The sequence below is a fragment of the Pseudonaja textilis genome, chromosome 13, assembly GCF_049901715.1.
Source record: "Pseudonaja textilis isolate UNSWEBS1 chromosome 13, rPseTex1.2, whole genome shotgun sequence".
NCBI classification, from domain to species: Eukaryota; Metazoa; Chordata; class Lepidosauria; order Squamata; family Elapidae; genus Pseudonaja; species Pseudonaja textilis.
Window position 1 is genome coordinate 21,329,521 of NC_142002.1, and position 27,809 is coordinate 21,357,329.

General features: G+C 49.3%; 3 protein-coding genes across 22 annotated transcripts; 2 read left to right on the forward strand and 1 right to left on the reverse strand.

The window, feature by feature from the left end:
* The first annotated feature begins 30 nt into the window (after positions 1-30).
* ZNF280D (zinc finger protein 280D) lies at positions 31-14,887 on the forward strand. Of its 11 annotated transcripts, none has more exons than XM_026709480.2 (20): positions 31-418; positions 1,519-1,679; positions 2,072-2,137; positions 2,232-2,530; positions 2,816-2,909; positions 3,393-3,533; positions 3,799-3,902; positions 4,227-4,453; positions 5,062-5,219; positions 5,829-5,929; positions 6,053-6,199; positions 6,651-6,785; positions 7,479-7,795; positions 7,984-8,121; positions 8,646-8,708; positions 8,946-9,064; positions 9,151-9,187; positions 10,843-10,891; positions 11,689-11,744; positions 12,626-14,887. In XM_026709480.2, exons 2-20 carry the CDS (start codon positions 1,526-1,528, stop codon positions 14,025-14,027), a joined length of 3,807 nt encoding a protein of 1,268 aa, XP_026565265.1. In that variant the 5' UTR covers positions 31-418; positions 1,519-1,525; the 3' UTR covers positions 14,028-14,887. The 11 variants fall into 11 exon arrangements, with proteins under 11 accessions (XP_026565265.1, XP_087797832.1, XP_087797838.1 ...); XM_087941706.1 differs by having other exon boundaries at positions 37-418; positions 9,157-9,187; XM_087941710.1 differs by lacking the exon at positions 31-418 and adding an exon at positions 507-521.
* Positions 14,888-15,672: 785 nt separating this feature from the next.
* Positions 15,673-22,259, forward strand: MNS1 (meiosis specific nuclear structural 1). The gene is made up of 9 exons (XM_026709482.2): positions 15,673-16,011; positions 16,394-16,521; positions 17,125-17,227; positions 17,579-17,808; positions 18,491-18,707; positions 18,785-18,892; positions 19,028-19,285; positions 20,045-20,170; positions 20,838-22,259. The coding sequence occupies exons 1-9, from the start codon at positions 15,781-15,783 to the stop codon at positions 20,934-20,936; spliced, it is 1,500 nt and encodes a 499-aa protein (XP_026565267.1). The 5' UTR covers positions 15,673-15,780; the 3' UTR covers positions 20,937-22,259.
* On the reverse strand, positions 21,428-27,809 carry TEX9 (testis expressed 9). Of its 10 annotated transcripts, none has more exons than XM_087941734.1 (11): positions 27,639-27,809; positions 27,172-27,235; positions 27,016-27,092; positions 26,688-26,733; positions 26,322-26,404; positions 25,128-25,291; positions 24,814-24,896; positions 24,228-24,401; positions 23,629-23,763; positions 22,270-22,404; positions 21,428-21,742 (listed from the first exon to the last, which is right to left on the reverse strand). In XM_087941734.1, the coding sequence occupies exons 2-11, from the start codon at positions 27,193-27,195 to the stop codon at positions 21,665-21,667; spliced, it is 999 nt and encodes a 332-aa protein (XP_087797860.1). In that variant the 5' UTR covers positions 27,196-27,235; positions 27,639-27,809; the 3' UTR covers positions 21,428-21,664. The 10 variants fall into 10 exon arrangements, with proteins under 10 accessions (XP_087797860.1, XP_087797858.1, XP_087797859.1 ...); XM_087941732.1 differs by having other exon boundaries at positions 26,322-26,407; XM_087941733.1 differs by having other exon boundaries at positions 27,303-27,809.

Below are 27,809 nucleotides of genomic sequence, written 5' to 3' on the forward strand. Positions count from 1 at the left end.
CCTCCCTGACGCGCCTGCGTCGCCCGCCCCGAGCGTCACGGCGCTGATTGCGGACAGCGTCTCGCAGGCCAAGCCAGCCGGGGGACGGAGGGGGGGCGGCGCTGTTTCCAGGGATGCCCCGCGACCGCGCGCGGGAAACAAAGGGCGGCGCACAGCGGTTCCCCTCCGGACCTCCTGGGAGCCTCGCGGGTTTGACGCGCGGGGAGTTGCCGGCCGCGTCGCTTTTCCCCGCCGGACCGGCTGGCGTCTCCGCCGCGATCTAACGCGGGACGGGCGGGCAGAGCGGCCGGGCGCCGCTACCGCCGGCCACGTGGGGCGCTCGAGGGGAGGGGCCTCCGCGCGTCCCGCCCCCCCCACCGCGCGTGGACCGGCCGCCGCCCTCGCTCCACCGCCCGACCGCCGTCCCCGCCACCCCCCGGTAAGCCCGCCGCCGCCCGGCGTAGTCCGGCAGGGGAGGCGCCCGGCGGCCCCGCCATCTTGGATGGAGCGCGGCCTTCGAGCGGGCCTGGCGGGCGGGGGCGGTGAGGGTCGGGCGGGGGAGGCGGGAGGCCCGGGGAGTGGCGGTGGGGGCGAGAACTTTTCCCCGGCGGGCTCGCTGCCGGCGTAGACGGGCCTGGGGCGGGAGATCGGCGGGCTCCCGAGGCGGGGAAAGCGAGGGTGGCGGGAGGGTCGCCAGGCGGGTCACGCGGGGCCCGGCGGCTCCGTCTCGTCCAGGCCGGAGTCTGGCTGGGAAGCCCCAGAGAGGGAAGCGGAGAGCGGGGACCTCGGGCGGGCGGGAAGGGCTCGCTAGGCCGTGGAGGCCCCTCTGCGCGTGGCTCTCCCAGGAGATGCTGGGCCAAAGGAGCAGGAAAGGCCGAGGCTTCGGGACCCGGAGGCCGAATCGGGAGCCCCCCACCTGCTTCGCCTTCCCGGAAGGGCTTTCCTGGGAGAGGCTTTTGCCCTGGACGTGCTCCGCGCTGCCTCTCCTAGTCCGAAAGCCGCCGGTGCCGGTGCCGCCTTTCGCCTTGCCGAGGGTGGCGTTATCCAAGGCCGCCTTCTGGGAAGGAGGTTCCCGGCGGGACCGCAGAGCTGCCTGAGTTCTAGGCAATTCTTTGTGCGGGGCCGGCCTGAGATACCGAGGAAAGCCGCGTTTGCCCCCGACTTCCCTTCAGGGGAAGCTTTGTTCGGCTGCCGGGCGAGAGGGGCTGGGCTGGGCCCGGGGAGAAGGCGGGGGCTGCCTCAAGTGTCGACGTGGGGTGGTCAGCCTGCCTTAATAAATGAAGCTCGGTGTAAGCCCTGGCTGGCTTTCATGATTCGGAGGAACCTCTGAAGCTGCCCCGTCTGCTGGGTGGAAGGAGAGAAAATGGCCCGGGGGGGTCAGGGCTCCTGAGGCCTCGCTGGGCCGGCCCTGCAGCTGGGCCAAGCGCGGCTTTAAAGCAAGGAGCGCAGCCATGTCAGAACCAGGCCGCTTTCCAGACTAGAAGAGCTGGGCACCCGTAACAGCCGCCTGTTCCACCTGCTGCTGTTTTCACCCTCCAGTTCCACAATGGCGGAGCTTTTCATGGAATGCGAGGAGGAAGAGCTTGAACCCTGGCAACAGAAAGCGAAGCCCATTGTTGTTGATGACGACGACGACGAGGATGACGATGACGAGCCTATCTTTGTTGGGGAGTTCTTGAGCTCCAAACCAACCAATACCTGTAAGGGGCTGTTTTGAATGGGGTGCACAAAAGGGAAAGAAGAACAAAAGTTTAGTTGCCGCAGCCCACCAGGCAGTTGCTGATAGGCTAGTCGAGGTTAACTTGCATGTCTGTCCCAGGTGGGTTCACTTAAAAACCTTCTTGAACTGGTAGGAATCATAGCATAAATGTAGTTTAATTAAACTGGGATAATTGATTATGATGCTCTTGGATCCATTCTTGGAACAATTGCAACTTCTTTCAGGAATGAGGAGACTGTAAACACTTTAAGAATTAGTGCAACTTCACAGTGAGATGTTACTTTCCTTCTTTAGGTACATACTGATAAATTCCCTTGAGCATATTTTCTTTCTCCTTTGTTTTCTGAAAGCAGTAATGATCATTTTTAACAGATATATTGAACAGAGTTAATCCGAATTCAACACGAATTGGAGTGCAGAATGGTGCCCCCAAAAGAGGTATGATGTCCTCCAGCGATGCCAAACGTTGAAGTCCCCGAATGCCTCTGAGTCTAACAGTGTGTCATCTTCTGTTTCCTGGTTCTCATGGCAGGTGCTGTGGCTGTTTCGCCGGGGTTTCTCTCTTCGGGCAGACCTGCAACAAGCACCCTAGCTGTTCAGCCACAGCCACGCGTCAGCAGCATCTCAGGATCATCTCAGGTCTTGCAGAAGCCACTTTCAGGATGTTCGTCACCGCAGGAAGGAGCTAAGTCTAGTGCTGGGATCTCCCAGCCCGTCAGTATATCTGCCCCTCCCCAGTCCTTGTCACGGAATCTCCATATTCCTGCGTCAACCCAGTCTACGTCCAGGCCAGTGGCCACCGTAACGGCACAGCCTGTTGCACTGAACCGGGTAGGTTTGGAGTTTCCCCACAATGCCAGCAGCGAGAGTCCCCTGAGCAGTGAGGGCTGCTGCTTACCATGTCGTGGAAATAATCATGTTCTGAGCACATGGGGCAGTTGACAGAGGGGGGCAGCAGCACTGAGGACCCTGGGCCAGTCGGAGCTTTGGAAATGGGGAAGGGCCTGGCAGAAAGTGCCTCTTGCCAGAATGGAACCCTTAAAAGGGTAAACCTGGGGGCTCTGTGTGGATCTTTTGAGAGTCCCGTGGCTGAGCTATTGAACACATCCTTCGCAGGTGACCCCAGATAGAACTTCAGGCCTGACCTTTGGCGTAAGGCAGAATTCAGGAGGGTCCCAATACCAGAGCGGATCACCCATGAACACTGCAGGTATGCCTAAGTCAGGTTTTTCCTTTAGCATTTTGATTTATGCAAAAACGGGGTTTATAAAAAGGGGTGGCCAGGCTCATAATATTTAGTTGGGGATTGAGGGGTCCCTGCTGTTTTCTGAGCATCGTGTTTTCTTGGAGATGTTTCCTTACACAACTAGGTAACTTCCACACATGGGGTTTACTCACAGTCAGGGACCATCAAATATTGTGCAAACTTCTGAGGAAAGCTGAGGGTGTACCTCAGGAATGCTCTTCTTTGATATCAATAACTTTGAAATCAGGCATGGAGGGCCTTCCTAGCATGGCAGTCCTGCTGAACAAGGTAATAGGTGTGGCTTCTGAGAAAAATGACTTTGATTGCAGTGTGAGCTGTGTCTGGACTAATTTTATGCCTTTAGGGTCACCTGGCCTGCAATTTGAGAGACTGAGGAGTAATTGGCTATGAAAAGCTACCTAAATTTAAATTTTAAAACATTTCTAGGGTTGTCCAAGCGTCCCTCCACTTCTGAAGCCAGTAGTATCACTCCCAAAAAGGCCAAGGCTAGCGAAACAGGCTCTGAGAGTGAGTCACCTCTCCTGTCCTCTGTTAAACGTCCAGATGACCTGGTCCTACTTGAAAAAGGTAAGACTACCAAGAACCTGCTGGAATGTCTTGTTTGGGGGGAATCTTGTCCGAAGGTATTTGAAAAACTATTCGGAAATACTTAACAAGAAGGGGAGGGCATCATAGCTTGTGATCCGAAGGAATCCATGTAAGGGATTCATTCACCTCCAGAGAATGGTCAGATGGATTAAAGAATGCTTTTGGATAATGAATTTAATGTATCTGCCCGATGTACTCAAACACACATTAAATAATAACATATCCCTTTCTTTTTTTTCCATAGATGTTGCTTCAAGTAATATTAAGAATGGAGCCCCTTTTCCACAGGCGTGCCCAAAATGTAATATTCATTTTAACCTTTTGGAGCCTTTAAAAAATCATATAAAGGTAAATATCTTTGGGATGGAAGTAAAATACAATTATAGATGTAACATCGAGTCACTTGGCATTTCTAAACAAAATCTGGGACTGTTTTATTCTATTTTGTATTCTTAGTATAGATTGGACCTAGATAAAAGTATATTAATTTGCTAACAATTTGGGATTATCAGTACTTACAATTGATATTGATAATATGTTTTAATAGTCTTCTGAACTCGAGATACCTTGTTTTGCTAAAAGCCTGCAAAGACATCTTGATTAGCTTCTCAGCATTTTCCTAACAATTCAGCACTTTTGTTCAAAATTTATGGTAGTTGTTGATCTTTTCAGTATTGCTGTCCTGATATGGTGCACACCTTTTCGGGAATAACCAAAGCAGACTGCTCAGGTATATCACCTAAAATTGCTGAAGCAGAAACAGGAAAATTGATCATGTTGGTTAATGACTTCTATTACGGCAAGCACGAGGGGAACCTCCAGCAGGTGCGTCAGGAGCAGAAGACTCACACCACTTTCAAGTGTTCCAGCTGCATGAAAGTCCTCAAAAGCAACATCAGGTATTTATAGACTGGAAGAGGCACAGCTCCGACCTGGAGCTTAGGGAGCAGCTGGAGTGGAGGGTTGCAGGCCTGAGCAGTGCCTTGCTTAAGATGTCATTCTTGTTTATTTTTAGTTTTAGCAGAACTGATTTTGCATTCCTTCAAAGAGTTCTGCTAAATAAACCCAAAAGAATCACAGCCAATAATTGAACAGATCTAAATATTAAAAAGTTGTGTTTGGAGAATCAAAAGGCCGATAGCCAGGTCCCAAAGAAAATGGAATCTTCCATAATTGGGGTGCCAGAACTCCTTCAGCTGTCCAGCCTTGGGGCCTCCTGATCTTTTCGCTTCATACCTGGAAGTCCCCCCAGTTTTCATCAATTTCAAATGGATGAGCGATTGTGCCAACATGCTTTAATGTACTACTTTTCTGGTCCTTTGGGTTCTTCTCACCTGGCAGAAGAATTCACCATTTACTATGGTAAAGGTTTTCCCTGGAGCCAGCAGCCAGAGGGGTATCCATTGACAACATGTGCCAAACGGAAGGGTCCCTCTATCCCTCGGTGCGTGGAATTAAAGGTTTCCCTTTAAAAGCGGCTGCTTGAACTGTGAACTGTTCCTCTCAGATTTATGAACCACATGAAGCACCATTTGGAACTTGAGAAACAGAACAGCGAGAGCTGGGAAAGCCACACCACCTGCCAGCACTGCTACCGCCAGTTTCCTACCCCGTTCCAGCTGCAGTGCCACATTGAAAGCACCCACACGCCTCACGAGTCCTCCAGTGAGTTCTTCAGGGGGGGAAGGGGAGGGGGGAGGGAGAAGGCAAAACAATCCACAGACAAGGACCTTGGTAGACTTTGGGTTCCTGGGGCTGAACCGAATTTAGAAGTTCTCAGCCGTCTGTCCATTGGGGGAGAAAGCAATAATATCAACCTCACCCCGCCCCCCCAGACTTAGCTTTTAAAGTAAATACAGTTCAATCAATTAAAATAATTACCCTGTCACATCTATGTCATGAATAATATTCATTTGTTTGCTTTCATTTAGAAGCCAAATTATAGATAGTAATTTGATTTACGGCCACAATTGGGACCTGAACCTGGGCTTCCCAGGGCCTCCCACCTCGCTGCTGGTCTGACTGTGCAGCTTCTCCATTGCCTCCCATCTCTGGGGCTGGTTGAAGGAATCCAGCTGCCCTCCGTGTGTGGAAGGGAGCTTCTTTGGTGGGATGCAGGGATGTACCTGCAAACAGATTGCCAAGCACCCAAATTGCCCTCCTGTGACCAGAGGGGCCCTATGGGCTATAGAGCACCCTTGGAGACTCCTAGCAGAATTACAGGTCTCGGTATGGTGTCTCAGACTTCATTTGCTGCTTATTTTCCTTTTTTAGCTATTTGCAAAATCTGTGAACTCTCTTTTGAAACTGAGCAAGTTCTGCTGCAGCACATGAAAGACAATCACAAGCCTGGGGAAATGCCTTATGTCTGCCAGGTACTCCCAACTCCCCTCCCCCCTTTCTTTTTTTGCTTGCACATGTTTGTCTACGTTTCCTTGTTCATAAGAACAGATGTTAGAAGTAAATATTCCCCTCTTCTTCTTTATATTGATATTTAGGTTTGCAATTACAGATCATCAGCATTTTCGGATGTGGAAAAACACTTCAGATCCGTTCATGAAAACACAAAAAACCTGCTTTGCCCATTTTGTCTAAAAGTTATTAAAATTGGGGCACCTTACATGCACCATTTCATGAGGCATCAGGTAATATTCGTAACCTTTAAGGAAGGCAAACGGGGACCAAAGAATAGTTAATCCCCACATCCACCTCATAGTTCTTGTCCCCAGAAGGTGGTCGCCATGCTTCTTCCCCCAGGCTGCCTCTGTAGCTGTTGCCCGTCTTGCCCAAGACCTGCCCCAGAGACCTTAGGCACAGCTAATGCCGGGCAAAGCGCCGACTGGCCGAAGCAGGGAAGGCACGGCTAAAGCAAACCATGGGATGAGAGGCTGTTGAGCTTTGCAGCTTAGTGTGAATGTTTTTGAGATGGAATGCTGAATGTCCATAAATCCCCTTGCAGGCATTGTTGCAAGTGGCCACAATTTTTATATTTTCAGATCCTCTTGCAATGTTGCATTGTGAATTCAGTTCAGTGATCTGTCTTATTATTCTGGGATGAGCATCCAAATGCCCTCCTTTTGTTTTCTTTTCCTGAAGAAAAAAGGAATACATCGTTGTACCAAATGTAGACTACAGTTCTTGACCTGCAAAGAAAAACTGGACCACAAATCTCAGCATCATCGGACATTCAAAAAACCTGTGCAGTTGGAGGGCTTGCCTCCAGGAACCAAAGTAAGTGGGGTGGGGTCTTTCCTCTGCCTGCCCAGGAAGTCGGTGGGGCCTTGTCTGGCCGCTCCCCTTGGGGAAGCTCTGCTCTAAGGACTTGCTTCCCGCAGCTCTTCCAGGGGAATGCCTGCTGCTTTCGCTTTTGCTTCTTCTTTGGGGGTGTCCCATGGAAGGAATAGGCCCATTACTTTGCTTTTCACTTGTCATGATACCAAAAATCTCTGGATTCTTTTGGCCACATCCACCCTTCCCTTTTTGGAGGCTCCGGCGGAACGGAGACTTTTTGAGATGGTGTCTTGCTCCTGGTAGATGAAGGGAGGCGTTGCTTCTCGTGTAGCAGACCAATGATCGGATTCTAGCTCCTGTTTGGTTTGACAGGGAGATCCAACCCCAGAATGTGGCTCTTCTGTGGGTGATGCATGAGGATGCTGAGGCCCTCGAAAAAAGCCGGGTTGGGGTGGGGGGAGGGGAGAAAGGAATGGTTTGCTTTGATTCTTGCTCTGCTGAAATTGGATGGAGAGCCTTTGGCCACCTGGCTCTCTTGCGGCATCCGGAGAACATCGCGGTCTTGTGCTGTGGCTACTTTTTACTTTGCGTATTTAAAAAAAAGGATTGCCCAAATTCCTTTTGAAATCCGAGCAGGCAGTTCAGTGCTGGCTTTTGTGAGGCAGAGAAAACTGAAAGAGTCTCACATTCTAGGTTACAATTAGAGCCTCATCTGGGTCTCTTCAACCTGCCTCTGTGATGGCGTCTCCTGTGAGCACAAACACGTCCACCTTGCTGTTGTCTCCTGGAACAAAAGCAGCGAACAGCAAAGCTCAGAACAAGCCGACTGCCAGTTGCAAAGGAAAGGCCAAGCTGAAGCCGCTGAGCGTGCAGAAGAAGCAGGTCCTGGGGATGAGCAGCAGCGGGGGAAGCAAGAGCCACAGCAGTAGCAGCAGCAGCAGCAGCGGCGGTGGCAGCGGTGGCGGCAAGAAAACCAATAAGGTTGCAAATACAGCGCTAAATAACCTAAGGTAACTCTTTTCAGGGGTTGCTAGAAGCTATTTAGAAGCCTTACAGCACCTGGGGCTTCTGCAGGTCCAAATGGCCACTGCATCTGGCTCCCCAGTTTAAGCCAAGCAAGTCTTGCCTAACAGACAGTGGCTTGACCTGTGAATTAGCTTACTCTTTGATAATTAATTGTGATGTTGATTGATCGTAGGTGTCTCAATATTCAGAAATGCATTGAATGTTGCTCAGACATCCGGACTTTTGCAAGTCACTTCCCGGCGTATGTGCGCTGCAGTTTGTGCAGATATGCCACCAGTTGCAGTAAAGCTTATGTGAACCACATGATGAGGTAAGAAACCTTAAGATCTAGTCTGGGTAAGAGGGACAGAAAGCCTTGAGATGGCAAAGCAAGGAGGCTCTGTGCTGCCAACTTCACTGCTTAGCCTTCCAGCTAGCAGCTTCTGCCTGGATTGAGTTCAGTTGTTTAGATACACGATCAGCTGCTGCTCACAGTAAAGTAAACTACCTTAATCCCCAAGTACAAACATTGACAAAGTAAAACCCCTCGTTTCCCTAACCTGATTCCCTGTTTGGCTGCTTCTGACTGAATTGCACCATTTGCCCTGAAGGCTGGTGTGGAAAAACACAGCTGGGACTGTATCAGAATGCCAGGGCTGCTAGAATCTCTTCTCAGGTGAACCTGGGTTTTGGGTTTTTTTTTTACATTTCTTGTTAATTGTGTCAGCACAGAATGTGCTTCAAGATGCAATACGCAAACCACGTGACTGTAGCTTTTTTAATGTAGTATATTATATGGTAGAAACAAGTCATTTCTTTCAGGAATTCAATTTAAGGTACTCTGTTTCTTTGTAGCTTTCATAGCACTCGCCAAACTAAAAGATTTTGGATTTATAAAACACATTCAGATGAACTGAGGTAACCATCTTTTAATTTTTCTTTTTTAAGCTGTGTACTTTTGATAGTGTGCAGTGCCATTCTAGCTACTTCCACGGAAGTACAGCATCAGGTCCTCACTGGCACTGCTTCAGCATTGCAAGACTATTGGCCCCGGGGCCCCTGTGGGGTTGTGAGGCAAGTAGGGGCCAACAGCAGTGTAGACCTCCATGGTAGGTATTTGTAGAGCTCAAGTCTCTCCAATGGCTTTCTCCCCAGGGGCACCACTGTGGTTTGTCTTAACTGTGATTTCTTGACGGAGGATTCTGGCTTGGACAAGATGGCCACCCACCTTAATGAAAGCCAGACTCACACTTGCCAAGTGATTGTAGAACAAGGTAGGTGTTTCTGGGGCCTTGGCTCAAGATCTTGCAATGAAACACTGGTGTTACCTTGAATATTGAATTCTCTTTTTCACTTTTAGTTCCAGTGGATGGCTTCACTGCTGCTGCTGTTTCAGGGTGAGTTTTTGTGATATGTAATTGTTTGGTCTGCTGGATGGAATTGAAGGCTTGCTACTTCCTTATGTAGACAAAGGCTGTGGAAAAAGCAAGTTTGGCTGTGCTGGTTAGATAGAAACATCTCTTTTTTCATGTTCTGTTAACAAGCGTGGAACCTCCCCTCTTTAATGGTGCTTAGGATCCCTCCCTCTAATCTGGAGGTTTTGAAAATAGCTGAACCCGGGCCAAAGGTATTTGCCCTCTGAAAGATGGCGCAAATGATGAGCAACTTCAGGGCTGGCAAATGCTTTGCATCCCGAGGGCTCACTGGTGAAGCCTTTGCTGGCCCACAAGTTGCACTGAAAATTAATGATGTGGTGGGTGCTATGCCAATCGTCAGGGAAATAGGTTTCACTTTTCACTGCATCAGCCAAGAAGATACCAGGTACCAGCAATTTCTTTGAGCAAAAAGCCTTTGAAAAGTTAAATTGGATTACAGAAACTGATGAATGCATCTGGTTTTATAAAAGACGCATCTTTCTCACTATCCACTGAAAGGAATTTCCTAAACAGTAGAAATGAATCTTGGTGATGTGATAAGCTATTTAGAAGTCAATGCACCTGAATAATATATCCTCGGGTATAGGCTGGGCTTGAAAATTACTGCAGAAAAAATCTATGCTGTGAGTGACAGATAGAGGTCTTGCCTTTTGGGCCCAGAGCGTTCCAGAATGGCCTCCTTGTTTGGTCAAGATACACTGATGGAGCTGAAGGCTTCCTCACTCCTCTTGGTTGACCTGTTACAACCACAAAGGTGTGGTGAGGTGGAGGCAGTCATTCCTTTCCACTTCCCTCCCCAACTCTTCTTGTTTCTTCGCAGGAGTTCTAGAATAAGCAGATGAACATAAAAGCAGCCCTTGCCTGATGTAGCAAAGAAGAACCTGAGATTGGCAAAAGCAGCCGCGTGGCCCAACTGAGGCACTCTAGGCTGTCCCTTCCCTTGCCTTTCTTTGCTTCTGTGCTTTGTGGGAGCAGGTGTCCTTGCAACTCTGTTCCGCTGCAAGAGAACCTGCCCCTGAGAGACAAGGTGGAGGTGTTGTAAGCCCCTCTCCTCAAAGGGGCAACTTTAGCAGGTCCTGCTTCTTGGGGAAAGGGTGGGCAGAGAAGCAGGTGTGGCTGGACATCTTTTCTGGCTTGAGCTTGCAATGGAGTTGGACACCTTTTAGGTGGGGTTACCAGGAAACGTAGCTTGCATTCTTCCATTCCAAGTGTAAAAGAGTACAGAGAGGTTGTACAAAAAGGTTACAAACCGTTGGGATCCATTCCCAAAGCCATGGGTTTTGTGCATGCCATCTACTTAATGCACCAAGACAAATATCCCAGGTCTTCACACCCTTTCGCCACTTCCTGAGGGTACATGGCAGCCCCAAAGAGCATAAGCAGTGGGCTTTTTTCGGTAGGGAGAATCACACCACTCGGGGTCACCTTGACCAAACCACGGACCAGAGACAAATAACAGGCAGCTCCATGGCGGTTGTTTTGTAGGAAGTGAAAGAATCAAACAACTCTTTGTGAAGATCTTCCAAATTTAAAAGTACATGCTAGTGTGTTTTCATTTTAGTTTTAGACAGCATATTATCAACAGTAAAGCTAACCAGTGTTGTTTTGTCCTTTAGCCTAGCAAAGGATGCATTATTGAACAATGAAATCGAAGAAAAATCAGAGGTAGTCCCTTTTTTTGTCTTAAAACTTTTATATAGCCATATATATTGAAAGTGTTTAGTAGATGATGTGTATTTTCAGCCATAATAGTTAACTCTTAAATAACCCACAGGGCACTAATACACAGCTTTCAAACACAGTACCCACTTTTAAATATTTAGACGATAGGTTTTAAAAATGGTAATCATATTCTTAATAAGGAATTTTTAAACAACAGCCTTTTCCCTCTCTGTGTCAGTAGCACAGTGTTCTAATTACATCTTTTAGTGTGGAGGAAGAAAAACCTCAGACCTGGCTGCAAATTGGCCCAGGCCTTGAAGGTTGCTGGAATCCATTCGTGTCTTGCAGAGAGGAAGGTGCAGGAGGGAGGGGGGGGATTTCACCTCAGAAGGAAGCAGGAAGAAAACAGCAGTGCTGAATGTAAACATCTGGGGCAGGATTTGGTACCACCTGTTGCTTAACCTGCTTGGGAGTGCGTCCCATCCCCCAGCCGCACACCATTTCTGCCTGTCCCAGTGCACGCTTGCTCTTTTCCCTCCCTCACCAGTCTAGTCCATTTGCTTTGTCTCCATCTACCCTGGAGCAGTTACTTCCATCTGGCTTACTTTTTATCATGTTGCTGATCTCAATCTTGGGTGCCTCCACACCTGCATGTTTCCTTCTTGTGTTTCTGTGGCAGTGCTGGTCTTTGGTCCGTCAGGGATCCAGCTTCTGTGGGCTGCATTTATTCGTGGATTAAATGTGAACCTTGAGGGAAAATACGACAATGCTATGTAATATATTGTGCTCTTTTCTTTTAGACGCGTTTGGTGCCCACTGTGTGTGAAGAGCAAGGAGCAGCAGGCATTTCAGAAAGGTAAAGTTCGATCTTTCACAAACTAAAGTGTGAATGAATGAGTTTGTGCCTATTGAAATCCTATGCAGTGAATGCAAGTGAACCTCTAGATTTTTGCAAGTCTTGGGGCGGGGTGAAGCATAGGGCCATCGGTTCTTTGGACTGGGAGGCAGCCAAGTGCCTCTCTTCTCTGGACCATGCAACCGGTGGCAACCCCAGAGAAATGGACGGCTGCTCTAAGGGTTGGAAGCAGTATCCTGCTCTTGGTGCCATGTGCTCCAGACCTGTGCAGAGATCCCCTCCCCAGCAGAGTTGTCACCTGATCCTTAAGCAGGAACTGCAGGCCCAGGAGGATCCCCCGATTGTGCCACAGCTCCACCCAGAGCAGAGCTGCCCTGCCGAGAAGAGAGAGAGAGAGAGAGAGCAGGTCCCCCGACTCCTTGTTGAGATTGGGTCAGAGCCGTCAAGCGCACAAAACCAGGAGTCCAGGCGGTTCAAGGGAACATATAGGCTTATTGCAAGCTTAAGCTCTCTACAAGAATCTGAACCACTAACGGTCAAAGCAGGTTGGGGGAGATAAGAGCCAATGGAGTTCAAAGGTGGCTGGACTTGGATCGCTTGTGAGTGGAAAGGGTCCAGTGACCCCCCTTGTTTGACCCCTTTCTCTCTCAGGCTCAGCCTGGTCACCCCCTACACCTCCCAGAGCCTCCAGGCACTGAGCCAGCAGGGCAGAAGCATCCCCTGCCTGGCCAAGGTGACAATGTCAAAGAGAGGAAGAGCCCTCCAACCCTCTGTGCTACAGGCGTGGGGGTATAGGACCTTCCCCCCCCCCCGCAAAAAAACAACCCATAGGCTGCAGCAATTAACAGTCAGGTAATTAAAGTGCTTTTATTGCTTTTCAGCCTGCAGATGAAAGGCTTTGTGAGAGAAACAAATGCTGATCTTCCTGGAAAGCAGGACACTGACGCTGCTTTAGCTGCAGACAGTGAAGGAACTAAAAGGCCAGTTCCAGAAAAAAGGTTTAGTTCAGAGCTTGAAGCCTGCTCTAGGAGCCCGGCCCCGGTGGGGATTGGAAATCAGCAGGAGGAAAGTGTGCCGGTGGCCAGCTGCGAAGGACAACCATCGCCTCTTGAAGAAGACAACCCAGTTTCTGGCCTAGAACCTGAAGCCTGCCCAGGAGGAAGCGGCTCTGCCAGCCTTGGGAAGCCGGCGGATGGATACCTTTCCAATGCACAAGAGGAAGGCCCTGCATTGCTGTTGGCTGCAGCCCCTTCAGAACTCTATAGCTCCAAAGATAGTAGCATAAAGGGTTCTGCACATCCAGAAAACCCCCGTTTTGTAGCTGCTGAAAGCAAAGCCGGTTTGCCAGTCCCAGAAGATGCTTGTGCTGAGCATGACGGGAGCACCGCTGGGTGGGAACTCCCAGTCAGTTCAAGCGATTCCACAGTGCTGGAAGCAGCAAGGGATGCAGGTGCTCTGAGAAACAAAAGTGATGTTGGACTTTTAGTTTGCAGGTGTGAAAGAACCGAAGATGCCTTTGCTTTAGGAGCGTCAGCTCCTTCAGTCAGTTCTGCAGATCTTGCAGGTGAAGGAGGTGAGGACAGAATTGAAGATTCTGGGGACAAAGCGATGTCTTTAACTGCACAATGTGGAGGAAGTATCTCTGAATTGGTTGGTGATGAATCCTCCATTGCTGAGCTTTGCACCTTTTCAAAAAACTCTCCGACTGGAATGGTGAGGTATCCTCTTGGAAATCCAGCTGCAGATGAGCATGAAGGAAGTCCTTCTTCATCAGCTGTGCAAAACTGTATGACTCCAGGTTTGCAAGAAAATTTGTTGGAGAGCTCTTGTGAAAAGGCAGTTTTTGACAAGCAAGAGGCAGAACCCACCCAGCTTGGAAGCAATAAAAGCAGTGCTTGTCCAGAGTGGACTGGCTCTGATGTCCAGGCAAAGGTGGCCAGTTTAGAGGAAGCTCAACTGGCAGATGTGAACACGGATTCTACTCTGCTGGCATCCAATGAGGAAGAGGTCAGCTTTGAACAGTTCTTGCGAAGAAGGGGAGAGCCCGACTCCGCCCATTCCGATGCAAGCGAGCAAGGCAGCATTCACCTGGAGCCGCTGACTCCCTCCGAGGTGCTCGAGCACGAGGCCACTGAGATCTTGCAGCAGAAGGGAGGCGTCCCAGCCTCGGCCAAGAAAACCGGGCTCCCTTCTGAGCCAGCTGACCTTTCTTCTGGAAGCAGCAGCCCGAACCAAGAGGACCTACCCAGTAATCAGGACGAAGCCAGTGATGAAACCAGCTGAAGGAGGAACACTTTGCCTTGCCAACGCAGACGGTGAAAGATAAAACAAGCAAGGAAGGGGGGTGCAGCTCGTCCATTGCAAATTAGGTAGGGAGGGAGCCCAGAAGAAGCCCGTGACGGTTTACAATATGTGGACCCAGAGGAAAAGATGTTACTGGATTCAAAGGAAGGGCTCTTACAGAAGCCACATATTTTTTTATTTTTTTTTGAAAAACGACTATGTACCAGAAGAACACTCAAAAGGGCTGAGGGTTGCATTCCCGTCCCATCAATGGCAACAGTCTGGATACCTCTGGATCAGTGTGATCTTACAAGAGGCCGAGTTCAACTTAAAACTTTCAGTGAAAGTGGATGGTTATAAATATACTTGTGAGTTTCCCTGTGTGCAAGCAGAACAAAATTGTACATACCTGTTTGTAGGAAAGGTGAGCCCTGGCTCTTCCTTTGGGGCAGTCACGCTTTTCTTCTTTCTGTTAACGGCAGGCCCAGAAAATACAAAGTGGCTTGAAAGAAACACAAAGTTGAAAAGATGTAATCTGTCACCAAAAGGAGGAGGAAGAAATTTGGAAGCATTTGAGTCAGATACTGAAGGGGGATTTTAGATCTAAATTTATGTCAAATAAATGGGTGGGGTGGGGTGGGGTGGCATGAAAATCCTTTTGAAATACTGTAGCTAGTGAAGGAATGTATAACATGGTTTAATAGTTTGCATTTTCAATATTAACACTTAACTAAAATGCCCTTTAAATCTTGTAGAAAGTGATTATGAACTGGAGGTTTGTTTTTATGAACTTAAATGTTTTGAATTTCCGTTAAGACACCAATGTACATATTTTGGAGTAAATATTTGCAAGAAACTATTACAGGTTTTGTTCCTTTTCATGAGTATGTTTTTGAAATGGTTTGTGGAGTGGTCACCCTCAGCAGGCCTCCAGGCTTTCTCTCCCCCCCCCCCCCAAAAGGAAGGCATTTAGAACCTGCCTTAAGATGGGTTCATGGGTTAAGGCACCGCACATTCTGAGGCAAGGCTGCAAGGCTGCGCAGCTGCTTTCGTTGGCCCTCAGGCCCCCCAGCTATTGAGGAAATAGGAAGGCGGCCACGCGGGCTGGTCAGCGGTGAAAAGAGAACCCCATTGCTGGGAAGAGTCGGTTGGTGCCGCTGAGGGGAACCTTTGCACCTGACTGTTGCGGAGCAGCAGTGCGGCTGTGGGTGTGTGCACTGGAAGGACGAATAAGCTACCCAACCTACAAATTCTGACTGGCTACAAATAAAGCCAATAGGACAAGAAAACCCCACAACATAAACATGGAGCCCCTACAGGCCACGGACGGAGGGCTACAAAGGAGGGAGGGCGGCCTGATCCCGGCCTTGCAGCCGCCCCCGCCCCCCGGGCTTCATCGGAGCCTGCAGCCGCCCACTTGCGGGCAAGCGTGCCTGGTATCGCCGGAGCCAAGAGTCCCAGCGCCTCGGATCCCCCGCAGCTTTGCCGAGGGCGGACGGGCAACCGCGCTCCCTTCCCGGCGCCCCGCCGCATCTACAGGGGGTTTCCGGGAGCGTCGGCGAGCACAAGGACCCGGTCGGGGGGGAACTGGAGCAGCCGAGGCGCAGTTGCCCAGAGACGCAGCGCGCTCCCCTCCGTGGTTTCCGCCGGAAGCGCCCGTTGCTAGGCAGCGCGGCGCCCGCTCTCTGTCCTCGGCCGCCGCCCGGCCGCCCTCTCCGCGCCTGCAGCCCGGGACGGGCGGCTTTCCGCGGCCATGGCGCAGAAGCCGAGCCGGCGGCAGCCCACCGCGGCGCAGCTGATGGACCGCAAGCAGCACGAACTCTACTTCCAGCAGATGCGGGAGCTGGAGCACCGCAAGAAGCTGGATCGCGTCCACCAGCTGGAGGTGATGTGGGAGGCCGAGGACCGCGTGCAGCAGAAGCGCGTCACGCGGCTGCTGCGGGAGGAGGAGCACGAGCAGCGCTTGGAGGAGGCCGTACGCAAGGTGGGCGCGGACGGAGAGCGCCGGGGAGGCGGCTGGCAGGAGGGCGAGCCTTCCCTGGTCAGCGGCGGGAGTTGAAGCCGGCTCTCCTCGCGGTCCTTGCCCCCCCATTGCTCCTCAAAGAGAAGGAGCGAAAACCCACCCGCCCAGCCCCGCAAAGGAAGGCATACTAGTCAAATATTAAGGTAATTATTAATGTTAAAGCGTCGCCTGACCAATTATCCGCTCTTGCGCTGCACATTTGATCAAGTAGTTCCATTTCCTGGGCGGTTTTGTAGGCGTCCTTATCGACCAAAGCCCAGATCATTCATCCTGTAGGCTTCTTGAACCATCAGACAATTGCGGACAAACACACTGAAATGTATGTGATTCTATGTTTTGTCAGGCGGAAGAAAGTAAAAGGCTAAAAGACCTGGAATTGCAGCAGGAAGAAAAACTGGCAACTGAATTAGCAAGATTAAACCATGACAAACTTAAAGATGAAAAAATGAGGCAACAAATCAAAGAAAATAGGTATTTCCTTTAATGATCATTTTGTGGCTGTGTTGTTTGAGGGTCGTCCTGATGGTTGACTGAGGCAGAAAAAAGCCCGCAGCATATGGAAGAGCTGGAAGTTGTTGCTGGCGCCCATCCAAGCATCTTTGGGAGCAGAGGGGATCAGTCCTTGCATATACAGAAAGTCCCCAACTTACAGTCTTAATGGCCATTCAAAGAAACAGTAGACTCTGAAATGGTGTTTTATGGCTTGTAAAGCACTGTTGTGAAATGTGACACACACACACACTCTCAGACAGACGGACAGCTTCATTTACAAACACAATTGCAGTGTCCCATGGTCATGACTGGAATTTGCAAATTTCTTTGTTGGTTTTTGGCAACAACTGCCCATTTGGAAGACTACATAGAAACATTGGATTCAGTCACACACGTGCCTCAACTTAACAACCAAAGTTCCAGCCTGTTGTGGTCATAAATCAAGGACTGTAACTTTCCTTAATTAGCTCACACTCCAGGCGCTTCCTACTGTCACCCAACCAGTGCCTTTCATGCTAATTCTTTAGAGAGCTCTTGAATCAATCATCATTTTCATGGTTTTTTTTGTCTGTTTGTTTCTAGTATTGAACTGCGTGAATTGGAGAGGAAATTGAAATCTGCATATATGAATAAAGAGAGGGCTGTTCAGATTGCTGAGAAAGATGCTCTGAAATATGAAAAAATGGTAACTAGTTTTATGGAATAATTTTTGGATGCTGATGAAATAAATGTGAGAATGTTGGAAAATGGCAGAAAATGTAACTGAAGAAATATTTATGGGCCAATACATAAAGAACGCTGGTGTTGACTGGGGATATAAGTGTAGATGTCTTTCATACGCAGATGATGCTGTGATGTGAGAACCTAAATGATTTGTAACAAACCTTAGATTTTGTGATACAGTAGAGAGAACGGATCTGGAAGCTATCTTCTCAGAGAAAAGTGAGGTACCTGACAAGGAAGATGAAGTGAATGATTGTTAAGTTATAAGTAAATAGGAGGAAAACAGTGTAAGTAGATGGATTTGTGCCAACAGAAGGAGGATGCAGAGATCTACCAAGCAATGAAGGAAGAGCAAGAAAGAGCAGCCAAGGCAGAGAATGCTGTTGAAACAAGACGCAACCAGGAGAAGTTGCTCTATCAGCAAGAACTGGAGAAACAGCTGGAGGAAGAGGAGAGGCGGAAGCAGGCGGCTTATAAGGAGTTCCTTAGAGAGAAACTCTTGATTGATGAAATTGTGAGGAAGATCTATGAGGAAGATGAAAAGTTAGTTTATATTATATTAAACTTTCTTGACTGAACTACTTGTACTTTCTTTAGGATGAATTGGCCTGACAATTACAGGTAGTCCTTGACTTACAACCATTCAATAAGTTGGAAGTTATGACAGCACTGAAAAAAAGGACTGATCCCCACACTTACAACCATCACAATGTCCCTGTAACTTGCGATCAAAATTTGGGTGTTTGGCAACTGGTGTGTGTTTCTAGTTGCAATATGCTCAGTGGGGTGGGGGTGGGGGTGGGAGTTGAACAAGCAAAGTTGGTGGAGGAAACCAGATTTGCTTAACAACTCTGTGATTTTCTTAATGACTGGCAAAAAAGGTTGTGATTCACTTTAGCAGCCACATCTCTTAGTGACAAAAGTTCCAGCCTCAATTTTCATAAGTCAAAGACTACCTGTACCACCCTGCTGTGGGTTGGGACTGGCGCTTTTTGCTTTTGTATCATAGATGCATCTGCTGAGACCGTGGAGTCTCTGCTTAAGCTCCCATCCCTGAGGAGCAGTCGTAACAGGCTGCTTATCCACACCCAGCGCCTGCAGCTAAGAAACTTCCAAGCACTCACTGAAAGGGGGGAGGCAATTCAGAGAGAGAGCAGCAAAGCTCCCCGTAGAGGTTGCCAGGCTCCTCCAGGTGCATTACTGAAGCTCTGCACGTTTCCCATAGGGCAAGACAAGAGAGACTGGAGAAAAAGAGAACAACGCAGAAATTCATTGAAGAATTCAAAAAAGACCAGGCCCTGCGGAGGAGACGACAGCGTGAAGAGATGGAAGAGGAAAACCAAAAGATCATGGAATTTGCTAACATGTGGCAGGAGAGAGAAGACAACCGAATGGCAAAGATTCATGAAAATGAGGAGAAAAAAAGAAAACTCCAGCAAATGGTATTGACATTGCTATTCTGCCCCCCAGATCTGGTTGGGCGGGAGCTGCCTAAACTTGTCTTTCCTCTTGCTTGTAGCTTGCAGAAGTTCTGAAAAAAGAGCAGCAGGAGCGAGAGGAACTTGAGCAAATCCAAGCTGAGTTGCACTTTGAAGAACAGGCGGAGGCAGAGAGGAAGAAGGAGATGGTAAATACCTTTGCCTCGAGTCCCAGGTTGGCATGGGGGGCCAGGGGGCAGCAAGGAAAGGGGGATGCCCGAGTCCTGCTCTTCTGGCGGAGAGCATAAAAGGCGTTTGGAGCCAAGCTTTTGTTCCGTGTGCAGGAAGAGCTGGAGAAGAAGATCAGGCAGCGCCTAGAGCTCCGGAACTCCTATGAAGAACAGCTGGCTTCAAGGAAGATGCTGCTGCAGGCCTTGAAGGAAGAGGAGGTGGCCTTTGGCCAGGCCATGTTAGCCAAATTTGCAGAAGATGACCGTATTGAGCAGATGAACGCTCAGAAACGAAGAATGAAGCAACTGGAACATAGGAGAGAGGTGGAGAAGCTGATCCAAGAACGACGCAAACAGGTCATCGCAGACAAGGTAAAGTGAATTCCAAAACCGAAGAGGCTGGGGAGGTCATCCACTCCAACCTCCTTCCTAGTATGCAGGTTCTATAACTGATAAGCATCCAAACTCTGTTTGAAGAGCTTGGGGAGTAAACACAAATTTAGCCATTGCGGTTAGTAGTGGCTACTTTATGCCTCAGCATGCTGAAAGAGATCTGTTGACCTGAAAGAAAGCAGTAACAACAAACCCAGCCTTCTCCAAACCAGGGGTGGGATGCTACCGGTTCTGCCTGGCTCTATAGAACCGGTAGCTCTGAAGAGCAGCAGACACCGAACCGTTTCTGTGCTTGCTGCTGTTTGGCCCACCCGCCTGACCGGACTCTTACCTGTCCTTTATTTCCTGCTTTTTCAACCTCAGCTGCTTTGCACGACACAGCTGAGGTTGAAAAGGCAGGAAAAAAGTGGCTTTTCAAACGCTGCGCAGCTGCACGCAGCGCTTTTCAGCTGTCCGGGTGGCCCAGCTTAAGGATTTTTATGCACGTGCACAGCATGCCTCAGGCACCAAACATAGTCACCGAAACGGTAGTAACACCGGTTGAATCCTACCCCTGCTCCAAACCAGTATTTTGAGTAGAACACAAGCTTATTTACACCCGCTGGGCGCTCCAGAAAGACCCGGCTGTGGCATTTGAGTACAGATTGCAGCCTGTATTAAGAACAGCAGCTGATAATTTGTCAGCATGAAACTGCTTTTGAATTGAAAAGGTTACACGCTTCAATTTTACTACCATAGGAACGTGAACTAGAAGAAAGACAAATAGAAGAAAGGAGGAGAGGAACCATTGCTGACATTATTGAGGAAGAGCGGCAGAAGCTTCTTAAAGAGCATGCAGTTCAACTGCTGGGGTATCTTCCACGGGTAAGTCGAGGCAGCCTAATGACCAAGTGGGAGGCTTGCTGGGGGCTGGGATGGCTGGGACCAGAGCTGTCGCAGGCTGGGCATCAGGCCCCAGCAGGAAGAGTGTGGGGGCGAGCTCTCTTGTGCCTAGTCTACCTTTTCCTCTCCTCATAGGGAGAAAATTATCTTTTCTCCAGCTGGGACTGCATTCTTACATGGGCAATTAGACGACCCAAAGATTTTAAATGTCGTGGTGTCACCCAAATCCTGCAGTCCTGCACCCACACTGGGCTCAGGTGCCCTGAAGTGACTGAATGGTTAGAGTATTTTCAGCAGTCTTTCAGTGGGTTTCCAAGTGTACTTGCACTGAATCTGTAGAGCAGATCCTACAGGAGGGCCTGCGGAGCTGAAACCAGAAGTGGCTGGACTGCTTTGCACTTGACTGCAGTTGACTTTTGACGGGATTTGTGATAAAGTGGCAGAATCTTTTAGTTCTCATTTTTCAAAAAGTCGGACATTTACTGTGCCAGGATGAACTGTTGCTTTGAACGGAGGGTTTTACATTTAAAATGAAAGAAAAAGGGGGCTATTTTGTCTGTATAATTTTAAAAAGCTGTGCAGTTAAGTAGCGGTTTTGAAAATAGCTCTGATGATGTTCCATTGAACTTTTTTCTTCTGGGGTGTTCAGGGAATCCTTAAAGATGAGCAAGACGTTGATATGCTTGGAGAAGAGTTCCGGCAAGCTTACCAAAAGAGGCCCCGGGATGGGCTGTCAGAAGTCAACTGAGTTTTCATGGCTTCACCTGAAGAGCCCACCTAGCAGTCACCCCAGCCTACAGATTGCATTCACTGCTACACAGACTTTTAAAAAAATGACTTTTATATTGATAAACTACTACTTTGACTAGTGTTCCCAGTTTCTTTGCAATATTCTTTTATTTTTTTTATTATACGGTTGACCTTTCTTAAGCTCTAAACAGCATAAGTGCCTCCTCCCTGTTCTTCCCCACAACCCTGTGAGGGAGGATAGGGCTAAAAAAAACCCATAAGCCCCAAGTCATCTAGCAAGTTTCCATGGCTAAGAGTGGATCTGAATTTGGATCTCTCCAATGCCATTCCAGCATGTCAGCTCTGTGCCATACTGGCTGTCTTTTGAGACTCTGTATCTGGATTTAATTTTAGTTGAGAGAACTTGATCTCTCTTTGAAGGCAGATGGATAATTTTGAAAAACAAATCCTTTATAAAGCTACTTCCAATAATAAGGGTGAGCATCCAAATTACTTTTATGGTCTAGAAGTTTAATGACAGCTGTCAAAAGAATTGACAAAGGGTTAGTTTAACCCTGCTTAGTGATGGAGAATGAGAAAAAGAGCTTATTAGCAAAAACATTGATGGGAAGAAGCAAACAGTGTAAAGCTTATACTCTGCCTTTTCTCCACAGAAAAAAGTGTGGTTCAATTTCTATCTTCTGAAAATACCCCACATGTTCTGTAGGGGTGATGCTGTGTGTTGAATTACGGGTTGCCCCACTCCAGAGCCTTAATGAATTCCTCTTCAGTAAAAGAAAGCATCTTGGCAGATTCAATGTGCATCTAGGGAGAAAGATTATTTTTACTTGAGTAAGAAAAGTTTCTTCCACCCCTCTGACAGAGGTTTTGCTCACTCTATTTGAAAAATAATGAGAAATACATTGTTTTTTGCAATGTAACACCCCCCCCCCCACCCCGTGTATTTTTGACTGACTGAGAACCCTTGTTGAATGGTCATCCAAAGACAGAAACCAGTTTCCACCTCTCAGCAATATCTTAAGATGGCCCGAACATGAAGGGTTGCCAACAAGGAACCATTTGAAACTCTGGTATGTCCCCTTTGGGATCTGAGATGGGAATTAAAACTGATTTTGGGGAGCTTAACATCCTTCATTTCTTCCCCACCTGTCACCTCCCCGCAAAAACCCTAGCTACAGAGATTCCTTACACTTACTGTGGATTTACTCGTATGTCCAAGTTCATTATTGCTTTTTACCCATAGACTGGATTTCAGTCAAAACAAATAATGAATTATGCTGCACCTTTAATTTTAATTCAATTAAAGTTACTAATAGCATAAGATAGCTTGCCTTTTGTCTTTTTAAAATGTCAATAAGTTTTAATTGCTTCTTGAAACCTGCCACTAGTTCTTCTTTTTGTTTCTCCAGTCTCTTATTTTCAATTTTTAGTTCTTCAAGTTTTTTATGCTCTTGGTTGACCACATCCTAGCAATGAAAGTAAGGATATAGAAACTGTTACATCATTATGAATACAGTCCTTGGATACTTCTGAAGGAGAGGGCAAATGCCATCCACAAATGACAAGGCTCAGCAGTGCTGGACAAACATAAGCTCCTATAACTTCCTAACAAAATACCCCATGTGCAATTCATATACAGCCATGCTGTCATGACCTGTTGGAATCTGATTCGGAGGGGGAGGCCGAGCAGCTGAGGGAGTGTGGCTCCATTGGCTGTGGAAGAAACTGGGGAAGGGCAAAGTCAGGCTGGGCAGAGGAAGGGAGTAGGGCAAGAGAGGGTTCAGAGGAGAACCCAGGTCCACTCCCTCTTCATCCTAGGGCGCGCAGGGAGGAATGGAGAAGGGAGCAACGTGAGTTGCGTGGCTTACAGGGGAGGAAAGGGCCCCGATTCCCTTCATTAGCTGCAGCTGGGAACAGAGTGTTTAAAAAGGGAAGCTGTACATAGCAAGTTGTTGGGAGCAAATTGTGAATTATCTGGTTTCGCTGAGGCTTATCTGTGTTCCTCGCGTCTTCCCAACTGTGTGTGTTTTGCTGTGCTTTCAAGTCTGCAATTCCTTCTCCTGCCCTGTCAAATTAATTACTGCAGCGTGGTTTATTTGGATTTTTAGTTAACAGTTTGTATGTACTTTGTTTTCGGACTGAATTTTCTCCACTTAAAAGACTGTTCCTGGGAGAGGTTTTCTCCAGCCAAAAGTAACCTGGACATTGGGGGCAAAGTTGGAGCTAATAAAGGGACTCTTCTTGCTTATTTGACACTGTTGCCTTTGTGCCACGCCCCTTTGGGTCATCACACATGCCTTGAAAGATCTGTGATTCTGTCACCAGGAGAAAGACAGTGTGATGACTCAGGGCGTGGCACAAAGCCAACACAGTCAAATAAGCAAGACTCTGACGGGCATGACAGACAAACTACAATGCATGTGCTTGCAGAATTATTTCATTTTATAACTGATATTGAATACATTGTTTGGAACAGACAGGAAAAGGCCATGCAACAAATTAGAAAGAAAAGAAAGGAAGCTGTAATCATGAAGCTTCCTGGGTGACTTTAGCTTTATCCCATTTGATAGCTGACATGAGGAAAAATTGGAACGATGTTTCCCGAGCAGTTAATAGAAAAAAACAGATGGGTAAGGGGGAGGGGCGCTATCCTAGGCTGATAGGATTTCTTGCTAACACATATCCCCTACCTTGTTAATTTGCTTCAGTTTATTCAGCTCCATTTTGTATTTCTCAGCTTCCTCAAGAGCTCGGTTCAAGCGAATGTCTGTCGTGCTCTGGGTTGCCACAGCTTGCTTTTGTGCTCGCTTCAGGTTCTCCAGTTCCTGTTGTGTCAAGTTAAAACATGGCCAGGCCTCCCTTGGCTTCAGAGGAGGAGCCCTTTGGTGCAGCAGCAGGAAGGAGAGCCTCAACATCCAGCCCTGTCTGCCGGCCAGAGACAAAGGTGGTGGTGGCAGCAGCAGTGGCACCTCCCCTGCCGCCTTTTGAGGGAGAACTTCCCACAAACGTCAACACCACTTTTTTATAAACAAGGTAGAGGAGCTTTCCACGGTGTGGATGCTTGCTCGCTCTACAGCTATTTATTTCCATTTTTTCCTTACCTGCTTCAGTTCTGGGACATTCATACGGGGTAATTTATGTGTCTTTGGATTAACTTCTTGTGAGCCATTAGAACTTCACATCATGATTAAACAAATCAAAGCTTAGCATGATGTGCAAGTCTAGCCCCTCTGAGCAATGTCACACTTATCCTCCTACGGAAGGCAAGAGATGAAAATGGCTTTGTTACCTTTTCTAGCATGGAGAGTTTCTGCTGCAGACCCTCACTTTTTCGGGTGGCTTCCTCTGACAGCAGTTTGTACTTTTCTGCCTGAGACTGGTGTAGGCTGGCTGCGCGTTGCAGCCGGCCACGTTCTTCTTCAACCTCCTTAAGACGGCTGCTGAAATTTTCATTCTCCTCATCCTGCAGGCCCAAAATTAAGAGCCACAAAAGTTGGAGCCTGTTGGGTTAATGCTGTGATTCTTCTCTGCAACTCTGACATCTTTCTTTCCCCAGAATCCCCACTTTAGATCAAAACTTAAAAAAACAAGCCCACAGTCTGTTTGGGTAGTGGTCCTCGGGGCTCAGAGACATTCTCCTCCCTGGAGACACATTTGCTGTTTTCCTTGGGAGGCCTCAGTTCTTTTTCTTCTGGGACGTCCCCTCCAACTTCCCTACCAGGCCTTTCCTCACTCTCCTATGTTCTGCAAGGGAAAGCTGCCTTTCATGAGGAAGAGTTGTGAATGTGAACGTGCAGAGGAACGTGTGAAACATAGACGACCACCATAAAGTACAATCCATAACTTAACACAAGCAAGTCAGCATCTGCTCTTACCTTCTTGCTACATTCTTGCCCAATGGCATCCAGCTCCTCCTGCATCACACGCAGCTTTGCCTTCAGGAACCGGATCTGGGCCTCTGCAAGTTGGCAACAACTCCATATAACAATCCAGCTTATGTAGAATCTACAATTCTAGAGCCCATGTTACAGCAACCCTGTTTAAACCACCCCCCAAAAAATATTTTTGGGGTAGATTACATAGGCATATTTTGAAACGTGGCAATTTCTGGAAAACCATTTTCCCATTATAAAAAGAAAGGGATAATTTGTGAAAAGCAAATTAGCGCTCAGCAAACAGCCGCACTCGCCTGCTCCAAGTTCACATCCTGTACTTGGGATAAGATTATCTTCCAGATCAGGCAGGTTTCCTTCTTCCAGCTGCCCTTCAATTCTCCCAATTAGTTTTGTCAGGGAGCACCCTGAAGCAGCAACATCAGTATTGCTTGGGTCAACCTGTAATCTTGATTTTGTACTGGAAAGTTGAAAGTAATATGAAGAGGAATACGGATGACTAGGAAACTGTAAAAACAACACTGCATGCTTGTGCATATTTGATCCATTATAAGTAACCTTCCCTACTCCTAGAACAGCATTTGTACAAAACAGTACAACAAAACATAAATGCATATTAAAATAGTAACATGGGGCTAATCTGTGTGATGTGGTTTGATCCTTTTTAAATCTGAATCATCTAACAAGAAGATTGAAGAATGTTTTGCAAGTTTTATAGATGTTTCTACAGAACTATCTGTCAACAAAAAGAACACACCAGCAGTCCAACAAGTATGAACAAGCGAGGAGATTCAGGGACAGAGACAATCTAGAAAAGGGTACACACATCCCTCCCCTCCAGCATTTAAAGCTCTTTCCTCCCTGTATAAAAGGGGAATTTGGCAAGATATGGAATGGACACAGCCCTTTGACCAAACTGCCTGGGTACAGCTTGGCTGACCTGGGTCCTTTTCAGATTGCTGGATACAAGTAACACTTCATCTACAACCATCATATCATGAAAGCTGCAAGATCCCAAAAGCTGCCAATGCCGATCCTGTTTTATATCCTATACCCGTGAGGGCGAACCTGGGGGGCACGGGTTCCCGAAGTGGAACGTAGAGCCACTCCTGCCGGCACGTGAGGGGTTGCCTGAGAGAGCCTCACGGCGCATGTGTGCACACTGCCTGCCTGACAGCTGATTGTCGGGTATCTGGCGTGCATGCGCGGGGGCGGGGGATGCACAGGAGACACACACGCACGCACAGACACGCAGTGTCCGCACGCATGCACAAAGATGCGTGGCTCATGGACGATCATGCACGCATGTGCAGAAGTGCGCACAGGTAGCACATGCATATGTGCGGGGCGCATGGGGGGGTCATGCGTGCATGTGCAGGGGGCACCGTGCACATTGCCTTCTGGGTGCTGGCATTCGAGCACGTGCACGCAAACAGGTACACAATTATCAGCCCGGGAGCCCAAAAAGGTGAGCCCCCACTGTCCTATACCTTAAGAGAGGTCTTTTCCCCTTTCTTCCGGTCAGTGGCCGACTTCGAATTGTAGGGGCCGCGCTGGCTTTCTTCTTGGGTAGCTGCTAAAGAGAAGCCAGACAAACTGTTTTAGATCCTTGGTAGGCCGGGTGCTGCTTAAAGCGTCCTTTATTTAAAAATGGCTATTTAGAGCAGCTGTTAAAAGCAGGAGTTGGTTTCCTTCACCCTCTGGGGCCCAGGCTCAGCCTTAGTGGCAGAAAGCGCAGTTTGCTGCCCAGATAGTTCACTGTGGGAGAAACACCCAAGATGAGGCTGGCCTAGAAACCCGTCAGCTTCCCCCCACAAGGGAACTGGCCCACACTGGAAACTCTGCTCCGGTAGTACCTTGTTCTGGGCAACAGGAACTGGCGGCTCGGGAGAACTGACGTCCCTGGAAAGAAGCAGCGGAGAGGAGCAAGGCCGGCCTTCGCTCACCTCCAGGAAGGGACGGAAGGGCCCCCCTCCTTGCCGTCTGAAGTACCGGAGGGCCCCCTACAAACACGCCGGCTCCGGGTGAAGAGTGGGCAGCGCGGGGCCTCCCCCGATGCCCTCTGCCTGCGCCCGGGAGGGAAACGGGGGCGGGGAAATCAAGGGGCGATGCGGAGCCCGCGGGGCGACCTTGCTGAAGCGAAGCTGGAGCGCCCCCTCCCCACGCGGGGCTCAGCCGGCCTACCTCTCCTTGGCCGCCGCCGCCTCCAGCGCGTCCCCGCGGGCAGAGACGGGCCTGGCCAGGGCTTCCCGTCGGTCCCTCTGCAGAAAGGAGGTCGGCCGTCAGAAGCGCCCCTCCGGCCGCCAGAGCGGGCCCCCGACGCTCCCGCCCCGCGCTCACCATCAGCTCCTCCGCTTGGCGCATCACCGCCGCCGCCTCCGCCTCCAGGGCCGCGTTCAGGCGCCTGCAACGAGACGGGGCGGTCAGGGCGGAGGGGGCCGGGCGCCCCCCACGCCCCGACCCCGACCTACCTGTACTCCTCCTCGCGGGCCAGGAGGGGGCGGCGCTACGAGGCCGAGGCGGCCGCTCCCCCGACGACTGCCCGGCCGCCGCCATGGCCCACCGTCGCTAGGCAACCGCGCCGCTCCCGGCGTGCTCGCGCTTGCTTGACGCGGAGCACGCTGGGAGTCGCAGTCCGCCAGGTCGCCCCTCCCTGTCCTCGGGCTCTGCTCTCCTTCCCCCCCCCCCGATGCCCGGGCGGAGAGCTCCGGCTGCAATCGGAATCGAGCCGGAAGGAACCGCGGAGATCCGCTAGTCCAGCCCGCTGCTCACACCGGGGACCCCATGGCCTCCTTGAAAGCACCCACGACTCCGGACGGAAGCCGCTCCACTGGTCGACAGGGCGCACTGAGGATATTCTCCGCTGGGAAGGGCGCCGGCGCTCGTCCCTGCCTCGGCCTGGCGGCGCTCCGAAGCCCTCGGCCAGGGGCCGCCGCTGCCGTTCCGTCTCGGAAAGACGGAGACGCCGCCCTCGCCCC

Excerpts from the sequence above, each read along its gene's own strand:
- MNS1 (XM_026709482.2), top strand. The coding sequence starts at position 15,781 with ATGGCGCAGAAGCCGAGCCGGCGGCAGCCCACCGCGGCGCAGCTGATG. Across the intron at positions 16,012-16,393 it reads TGGAGGAGGCCGTACGCAAG|GCGGAAGAAAGTAAAAGGCT; the intron begins GTGGGCGCGGAC and ends ATGTTTTGTCAG. Across the intron at positions 17,228-17,578 it reads CTCTGAAATATGAAAAAATG|AAGGAGGATGCAGAGATCTA; the intron begins GTAACTAGTTTT and ends TTGTGCCAACAG.
- ZNF280D (XM_026709480.2), top strand. The coding sequence starts at position 1,526 with ATGGCGGAGCTTTTCATGGAATGCGAGGAGGAAGAGCTTGAACCCTGG. Across the intron at positions 5,220-5,828 it reads CACGCCTCACGAGTCCTCCA|CTATTTGCAAAATCTGTGAA; the intron begins GTGAGTTCTTCA and ends TTCCTTTTTTAG. Across the intron at positions 6,200-6,650 it reads ACCATTTCATGAGGCATCAG|AAAAAAGGAATACATCGTTG; the intron begins GTAATATTCGTA and ends CTTTTCCTGAAG.
- TEX9 (XM_087941732.1), bottom strand. The coding sequence starts at position 27,195 with ATGCGCCAAGCGGAGGAGCTGATG. Across the intron at positions 22,405-23,628 it reads AACTGAAGCAAATTAACAAG|GATGTGGTCAACCAAGAGCA; the intron begins GTAGGGGATATG and ends TTTCATTGCTAG. Across the intron at positions 21,743-22,269 it reads ACATTTTAAAAAGACAAAAG|ATGCACATTGAATCTGCCAA; the intron begins GCAAGCTATCTT and ends CTTTCTCCCTAG.